Source organism: Phaethon lepturus, unplaced genomic scaffold (assembly GCF_000687285.1).
Source record: "Phaethon lepturus isolate BGI_N335 unplaced genomic scaffold, ASM68728v1 Scaffold41444, whole genome shotgun sequence".
In the NCBI taxonomy this organism is placed as follows: domain Eukaryota; kingdom Metazoa; phylum Chordata; class Aves; order Phaethontiformes; family Phaethontidae; genus Phaethon; species Phaethon lepturus.
The window spans coordinates 1-8801 of record NW_010536284.1 but is presented as its reverse complement, the minus strand read 5'-3'; the positions used below and the strand labels follow the sequence as shown (position 1 = coordinate 8801).

Sequence of the window (8801 nt, the reverse complement as noted above, 5' to 3'; positions counted from 1 at the left end):
GAGAGGAGGCCAGGAAGAAGAAGAGGGAGAAGCAGCAAAAGAAGGATGGCGGGGACGGGGAGCAGGACCAGCTGGAGGAGGCGAGCAAGCTGCTGCTGAAGGTCCTGCACGTCTCCGAAAACCCGGCGCCCTTGGCGGTCAAAGCCAGCCCGGGCGTCAAAGATGTTCGACCCTTCATTGTGTGCTGCGTGCTGAAGGGAGTGAACTTAAAGCCGGGAAATGCCCTGAAGAGGTTCCTGTCTGTGCAGGTAACTGCTGCCGTCTTGCATTAGGTGTTTGCAAGGGGAACGTTGCTAGCAGAGGTGGAAGCAGACTGTTCCAGCCTCCTTCCTGCAGATAAATTTCTGCAATGCAGGGTGAGCTCTTCACCTAGCTGGTGGTGAGGGTGCGGCAGGGAGGCAGTGTAGAGTGGGCTCTGCCAGCCGCGGGCCGCCGGGTCAGTCCATAATAAGTAAAACTGGTTTTCCTGAGGAACCCAATAGGAGCTCGGATATTGCCATGAGAGGGCGACGAACGCACGCGTGTTTGCGTTGCATCCATAGCAGCAGCTCGTTGGTGCTGTGGAGCCTGTTGAGAACTAATAATAAACCCGCGTCCGCGTTAGAAGTACCCTACTTTGGCTCCAGGTTTCCTAATCTGTGCTAAAACCATCTTGCGCGCCTAGCCTTCCAACCGAGGTATCGTAACCGCAGGCTTTCGCCTGGCATGCTGCTCGCTGGTCTGTGAGGTGGCAGGTGTTAGCTTCTTTCAGAAGCTTCTATCATCTTTGTGATTGTTTTCTGACTTAAAACTGTTTGTCTCTCACTTGAGAAACGCATCATGTGCTATGCTTCGCTGTCTTTACGTTTGGGTTGTAAGTCAGATAGTTATTCCATGGGTGAAGAGAAGGGCTCCGTTTTATGCAAAAGGGTTACTCAACTAACTGATCATGCTACAAACATTAAATACGGAAGAATTTGAACCCTAGGAGTAATAAATCATGCTGATGGTTTTGGTATAGTCTGATGGCATTCTTTATGTTTTAGACTAAACTGCATGAAGACATTTGTGAAAAGCGGACAGCAGCCACAATTGCCACCCACGACTTGCAGCTGATCAAAGGTCCTCTGGTATACGACGTTCAGCCTCCTGATGAGCTGAAGGTAGGGCTAGTGGCATCGGTGGGCCTTTCCGCTTTTTTCCCTTCTGTTTTCTGGAACTGCATAGGACGGAAAGAAATTTTTCTTAGCCTGTGAAAAACTGCTCCTAGAAAAACTAACCCCAGGAACTTTAATTTAGAAGCTGTACTAACATTCTTGCTGTCCTGCTGTAACAAAACCTGCTTCAACAAGCCTCGCAGAGCTACCTAGTGTTACTCCATGACCAGTTAAGAGTGCATCTGTACTGGGACTTAAATCAGGGAAAGAAGATATAAGGTTGTTTTTTTTCCCCTCTACAAACATTCTGATATTGCTTAATGCATGTCTCTGCTTAGCTGGGCTGAGATGTCAGTGTTTCGGTGTTGATCCTTTCTGCTGTGTTGTGGTGTTACCACCTTAATGTTCCCTGGAGGTCCATATATGTTAGAATGTGCCTGGAGTGTCATACAGCAAAGCGGATGCTCATTTGTATGAGAGCATCCAGATTGGCAGTGGCCTTCAAGGTAGCCTAGTTAAAATCCCTGCCGGTTCTGTAGGTTTACTCAATCTTGGGTTGTTTGTGTTGCTGCCTTCAAATAAGAGAATGAAAAAAAAAAAAAAAAAGGCAAAAAAAAAAGCTTGCAGTACATCTGTATGAGAAGCTCTTAGACTGTACTTCAATCCAGAATATAAAATTGTATTTCAAATTCATCATCCTTACTTACGTAGGCCAATTTCAGCATGCCCGTTAATATCCCACCTCCAGAACTGATCTCACTGAAGGACCAAGCAGTCTGGATACTCTGACTCTTTGGGGCTGACCCAAAGTTCTTGTGTTCTGCTCTTGACACCTTGTGATTGTAACCGTTCTGTGCACGTGGCCTGATCCTCAGGAACGAATTCTTCGTTTTCCTGATGGCTTACAGAGCCTTCTGTTCCTGGCTTCTGTTTCGAGATGGCAGGCTTTTGCATTATTCACTAAGGTATGACAGTGAAGGGAATGGCTCAGAAAACTGTCCAGGCCTGGCTTAGTGCCTGTGAATGAGCCTGTTTTTCAAGTGGGTGTTGCAGCTCACGCGAAGGTTTAACCTCAGCATGATCGTAGTAGTCGATGTGAAATTGGAAGTATATTTCCATACTGAATAATGTGTTAGGGATGACAGCAGACTGAAGTATAAGATTTTAATTATTGACTTGCTTACAGGAGAGTTTTAATGACCCCAGTGTCTGAGTCGCTCTTAAATTCAAATGTTTCTGTTCTTGTATGGCGTAGATAACGCCCCTGGGTCGAAAGGAGATCAAGGCAAAGGATCTTCTCCGTCAGCTGCAGTTAGAAGCTGAGGAACAGAGGAAACAGAAGAAGCGTCAGAATGTCTCTGGGTTGCACAAGTCAGTACATTGATCTCTTGCTGTTTTTTCTTCAGGTGAAATTTGGTGACTCGTCTGGAAAAACAGCACTGAAGAAAATGTGCTCAAATGTAGCGTTACATACCATGTAGAGGCATGTTCTGTAATGGTGATGGGGCTAACAAACCCAGCACGAGCTTTTAGGAGTCGAGATGAAAAACACTGAGCAGAATTTATACATAAAGAGTAACATGGAGAGAAGCGAGGATGACGAGTGCCTTCTGCTATTTCTAGCTGCATCAAGAGTAAATTCTTGTTCTATTTTTTGTCACCTCTAAGAATAATTTATATTTAGAATAGCAAATAGAAAGGAAACAAGGAGGAATGAAGCCTATGTCGTGCACTTTCAATAGACTAAGCAAATGAGAGGTGCGGTAAATCTGTGTGTAGGAGCAGATGAACTATAAAGCGGAGTGTGGCACTGCCCTGTCCCGTTTACTACAGCGATCACCACCCATATGCCTCACTCGTACGGCTTGGGGAAATCTGTCAGGTACACGACGGGAGAACTGTATATCGCCATAGGAAGTAAGAGGGAGAATTAAGTAAGCTTGTCTGGAGGAATCGGACAGTGAACTCTGATATTCCTGGTTGAGTGCTGGGATCTCTGAAAGCACTAGCAGCACATCTGTCTACTTTGACAGCGGGGATGTTAAAGTGTGAGTTACTTCATGGTTCCAGCCAACAAGTTTCCTCTTGTTTGGCTGTATCACCGTGATACTGCTTTGCTGAGTTCTAGTGCTCAGGCTTCTCTTTCTGCTACGTGGTAGGTAGGAAGGGACTAACTCATTTTTGTTGCCATTTTCTGCAATTCTGTGCAGCTGCTGTTTCAGTTTCTCACTTCTTGCTGCTTTGTTTTTCTTGGCAGGTATCTCCAGTTATTGGATGGCAAAGATAAGTACCCGTGTCTTGTGGATGCCGAAGGCGTTGCGATTTCTTTCCCACCAATAACCAACAGTGAGAAAACAAAGGTACTCTCTGTTGGTGGAAATACGTTAAATCCGAATTAAATGGCATTTCTTTCTGCTGAGATATTTAACTCCAGATTCAAAGATACATGCAGTTCTGTGAAACTTGTGATTGCATTCCAACTACAAATCTTCAAAGCCTGAATCTTCTCTGCTAGACTGTCAGATTGAGATGGATCTCGGAGTTACATTTTTACCTTTGTAAATCTGTAAAGCTCTGGCAAGCTGTTCCAAAGGCACCGGTCTGCCTTTGCAGAGATGGCTTTATTGAAGGGGAAGAATATGGTTTTTGACTTGCAAAGAAAGGCAGTACTTTGCCTGCGGTTGAATTGAATGAAAGCCTTTCATTCAGGTTGGGTATTGAAATGTTGCCAAGTGGTTGTGGGTGAGTCGGCTCTGATTCCTTACTTGCTTTAACTGTGAAATTCTTACAGATTAGAAAAGAGACCCGCGACCTGTTTCTGGAAGTGACAAGCGATACCAGTCTACAGATATGCAAAGATGTCATGGACACACTGATTCTGGTAGGCAGATCAGCAAAATAATCCTGTCTGTTCTGGGTGTGCTTCTTAACAAAATGTTTAATTGCTCACATGTATGGAGAAGAATACAGAAGTTGATTTTTATTTTAGTAGTAGTAGTATTCCCTCTCCTTCCCTTACTCTTCCATTCTTGCTGTATCGCAAAAGGTTTTTCTGTTCCTGTACCCCAACTAGCTGGCAGACCTCAAAACTCCCCAGGGTAAATAACGTAACGTTGTGTTACCACAAATGGAAATTTACGGTTTGACTTTGAACACATTACTCTTGTTAGTGCTCTTAAGGCTTCAGTTGCTGCCAACAAATTCTTTTAGTGAAATTTCTCATCTCAGCCTGCCTGACACAGTTAGCTTGCTTGGTCCTATCATTATTCTAGGATTGTCTTTCAGATACCGTATGAGCAGCAGGACGGTCTCATTAAATGCCGTTCAGCATGCTTTCTGACTGAAAGGGGGAAGCTCGGTATATGGCGAGTACAGGGTAGTGCGCTGTTAAATATTTTGCAAGGTAAATGTATTTTTTCTTGTGTGGTTGACATAGCCTTCACCAATGGGTTCTAAAGGTCAACTGACTTGTGTAGTTGACGCAAGGTAGTAACAGAGACAATTTCAAATGCACCAAAAGCAAACTCATCAGTGGCAATCCTACAGCAGGCTCTTGTTGTTTAGAATCCAGTGCTTTGACAAAGCCCAAGTTTTGTCTTTAAACACAAAAAATTAAACTGGTCAGAGGAGCGGGACTTCCTGGTGAGCACAGCAGTGATAACATCAAAAGCCCTTTCAGTTCCCTGAACGATTCTAACTCACTGAAGAACATAATCTTGTAACCAAGTAATCTTGTTTTCTGTATTTTGCATTTAACAGAAAATTGCAGAACTGAACAGATACACCTTGGAAAATAAGGAAGACTCAGGCTCAGATAACGAACCTGATGCTCTGTGTGAACCGGTGAATTTGAACCCCAGCCAAAATGTACAGCCAATGAATTTTCCATTGGTAGTTGAGCAGGTTCGAGTGGTGGACACAGATGGAAACTTGAGAGTACTTTATCCTTCAAAAACTGACCTAACCACAGTTTCTTCTCTTCTGACTGTAATACGTTAGCAGCTATCAAAGCTAAGAAAGTGGTTCAAATTTTTTTTTTTCCATATTCAACAATGCAACTTGTGCGCAGTGGTTTGGTTTTGTTAAAGAAAAGCAGCGGTGCATCCTGCCTGGGTATGTGAAAACTTTAAAGTTTGATTAAGCTACAGGAAGGAGTATTGCATTCTTTCAGCCTTCATAGAAAGTCATCAGTATTCTGACTAGGCAGAGAAAGCGGCATCTTCAAATGTGAACTGAAAGGCAGAGGAGGTATTGGAAGTCAGAACGCATTAACTTGTAGAAAGCACCATTATGTCATCTTAGCGTCTGTATAAAATGAGCGCAGTCACATTTGTCTGCTGGATCACTATTTCTTCCCAGGATGTTTCAGCTGGATGATTATTTTGGCAGCTAAACTGAGAAATCCAGCAGGTGACAGCACTGAAATGAAGTCACGTGCTATGTACCAATAGTGAAGAGAGAATGCAAAACTACTTCGCTAACATCTCATTCTGCATAACTTTATTTTTATACCTGGAGTAATCATGAAAATGTACTTGCTGTCAGAACTTGAGGAATGAGTTTTAAAGTGATGGTTTCTGTGTTCAGACATGAACACAGCTTTCATTTTTAAGTCAAGTCAGTTGAAGTGACTTCAGGGGTTTTTGTGTCCCAGTGCATTTTAGAGCCATCGCCCATCCTTGTGGAAATACCAGTTGTAATGACCTTGTTGTGTATTTGTTGGGTTACTGTTGATCGAGCACTGGGTTTTTTCTTGCTCCTGAAGTTCAGTTCTGCTCAGAGGGCTAATGCTGCCTTACATGGACACTGCTGAAGCTCCCCATCTCCCCAGGACACAAGTGCTCTTGCCCAGAGTGACTCTCCTGGAGCCTTCTGTCACACTCCCCCTTGAAGAGTGTTGGGGACACCTTCCAAAATACAGGTGGTTTGTGTTCACAGTCTGTGGGTGACTTTTACATCCTCATCCTTTATCTGTATGAGGGTGACTTTTACATTCTGCCTACTACCTGTATGAATGCAAACCTCTCCATAAGCTAGGGTGACCTACAGGTTGACCTTTTTTCTGTTAAGAAATGATACAATGCTCTAACTGAACTTCTAGATACCACATCAAATACGTCCACGTATTGGGACTTGCATATTGAGTGGAAAAATAAAACGGTTCTTGCAGTCACTGTTGCTTGTTTTGGCCTTGGTGAATTTTTCAGTCATGTAACCACACAAACTTGCCAAAGCAGCTATTGTATACTGCAAAAATGGTAACTTAACGCTTTCTAGCTACGGTAGCCAAGCAGTCCTTAGTAGTGCTTCAGGCCACCCTGTGAAGTCGAATGTTTCTACAGGTGATTCCTGCAGAACTTGATTTCAGTGAAATGAGTTTAATTTGTTAGTAAGTCACCATCTCGAAACCAAGGAACAGGAGCCTGAAGTTGGTGACGTATTCTGACTCAGCTGGTAGGGCTGCTTTTCAGGCGTTAAAAGACGCTAACTTGCGGGACTCTTTCTCCTTCCCTTAGCACTGGAAGGCGATGAAGAAGATGTGTCAATGCTGTAGAGCGATGGGACCTTGACGCCTTTCTGTTTCAGCAGCTGATGGAACTCCATCCGATCGTTAATGATTTTCTGAAAATTAGAAGTGTGTAAAGAGGTGGGAAAGCATTAGGTGGAGAGCAGTACTGCAAAGTGTTCTCTTACCTTATCAGTTCTTTGCGGGCTGCTGGAAGCGGAGTTTGAAAGAGCCACGTACCTGCATTGCCTCCAGCACCTCCTCATCCGTGATCTCTGCCTGGGGAGGCTTGCTGCCTGCCGTACTGAACGTAGCCTGAATTATTTTGCTTCGGTATCTTTCAAACTTTTGATAAAAGAGGAAAATAGGTGTTTTTAGTCTTATATAAAATTCTTTTGGCATTTGCATGGATTTACAGAGACTACGCTGTCAGACTTGGACAAAGTACTAGTGGACAATGAAACGGAAAGTCCGTTTCTGTGAAATTACGGGCAGTTTGACTGGGCTTCACAGCAAGTACAGTGATAACGATGTGTTCCTGGGTGGACTGAGTCCCTTACGCAGGTATTGGGCTCTCTGCTTGCTATGGCTGCCTTGAGTCAGGTCCCAGGCAAATGAAAATGGCTTTGAAAAGAAGCCATTGAAATCATGAAAATGATGTCTGTTACTTTGCATTGGGAGGGCTGTTAGAAATCTGGTGACATAACTGTTGGGAACTCAAGTTTCTCAAGGGCTTCTGGTATTTGAGGCCTGTTCACTTTGTCAGAACTGCATGCTAAAAAGCTGGGAAGCAAAGGGCCCAAGTTCCCTGCTCTCTGGCCCTGTGGCTGCAAAGGGAAGCCGGGCCCCGAGAGCAAAGGACTGCAGCACCCCGGTGAATCTCCCGCTGTGCTTCTGCCCAAGAAATGTCTCTCAGCTTTCAGATTCTCTGCTTGAAATGGTTGGAGCGTCTCCCAGGAGGGAGGAGGTAAGATTCTGAAGTGAAGGAGGCTACTCTTACCCTGCTGGTGATGCATTCGAGTGCCACTCTGGTTTGCAGCTCTCTGTGCTGCAGTGTCTCAGCTTGGCTCTGGATCGCCTCTTGGGCCCGTTGCTGCTTGTGGATGTGGTTTTGGCTGCTCAGAACCTCTGCCTGTAGCTGGCTGACTGTCCCCTGTAACTCACTGATCAGGTTGTTCTGCTCAGCCAGTTTGGATTCTTGTTCTGCAACAACCTGAGGAGATACATAAATCAAGCTGTTATGGTGAGGAAGAAAGTGAGCAGGCTTGGCTGCATCTTCCCAGTATCTGGTCCAAATGCTTCTTGTGTTTTCTGAGCAGATTCTACAGACTTAATGACCTTGCCAGGACTGGTAACCATTATTACTTGGTGTTTTCTGTAAAACTACTGGATTAACTACTGGATTGAGTGGTTTTTTTCATGTGGCAAAGTCCCCTAAGCCTAAAAGAAGCACAACTAAGCAGCTAATACGAGAGTTTTCTATAGCAGCTTGGCACCGAATTTACCTGTCGAAGTCTGCAGTTCTCCTCCTCTATTGTCGCCATCATTTCTTCGTGCTTCCCTTCTTCTCTCAGGCTGGAAAACTTCAGAGAAAGTATTTTACACTTCAGTTTTGCAGTTCACAGCTGTTGCCTAAAGCCCCAGTTCCCCACCACCAGCTCTCCTAAAAACAATGACAGCCGTGCTCTTGGGGCCGTACCTTGGTAGACATGGCTTGTAGCTGACTTTCTTGCTCTCTGAGCTTCTTCTGGAGCATTTCCTTTTCAGCTTTGGCTGACCGAAGCTGGGATTCTTGGATCTCCAGTTGTCTTTGCAAGGAAGAGATGGCACCTGGAAGGTTGGAGTACTGCTGTTCAGCAAACCGAATCGCTGCCACAAGCTTTCGTGGCTCCTTTTCGCAGGTAAGCGCAAGCAGAGCTGCTGCTGGGACCGTCGGAGTACAGACCGTGGGTGAAGCTGGGGCTGGGGTCTGCTCACGCGCCGCGCTTCTGAGGGGCGAGGGGAAGCGCTTTCCGGCATTTCGGCCTCGCTCGGGGAGCGGCACTGGAAAGCGCGAGGTTTTGCGCTCACGAGAACCTGCCCGAGAGCGTTTTCGAGGTAAAAGGAGCAGAAGGGCGAGCGGGGGACGGCGGCAGCTCGGGTAACGGCGGGTTTTCTGG

At 45.3% G+C, this 8801-nt stretch overlaps 1 protein-coding gene across 1 annotated transcript; it reads left to right on the top strand.

Annotated features, from left to right (window-relative positions):
- Positions 1–8: 8 nt before the first annotated feature.
- LRRC47 (leucine rich repeat containing 47) lies at positions 9–5135 on the top strand (the record flags this gene model as incomplete). The annotated part of the gene is made up of 6 exons (XM_010286122.1): positions 9–248; positions 1026–1142; positions 2392–2507; positions 3394–3496; positions 3928–4017; positions 4896–5135. Coding segments are annotated over 6 exons (906 nt in total), but the record flags the coding sequence as incomplete, so codon positions are not given.
- Between the last annotated feature and the right edge of the window lie 3666 nt (positions 5136–8801).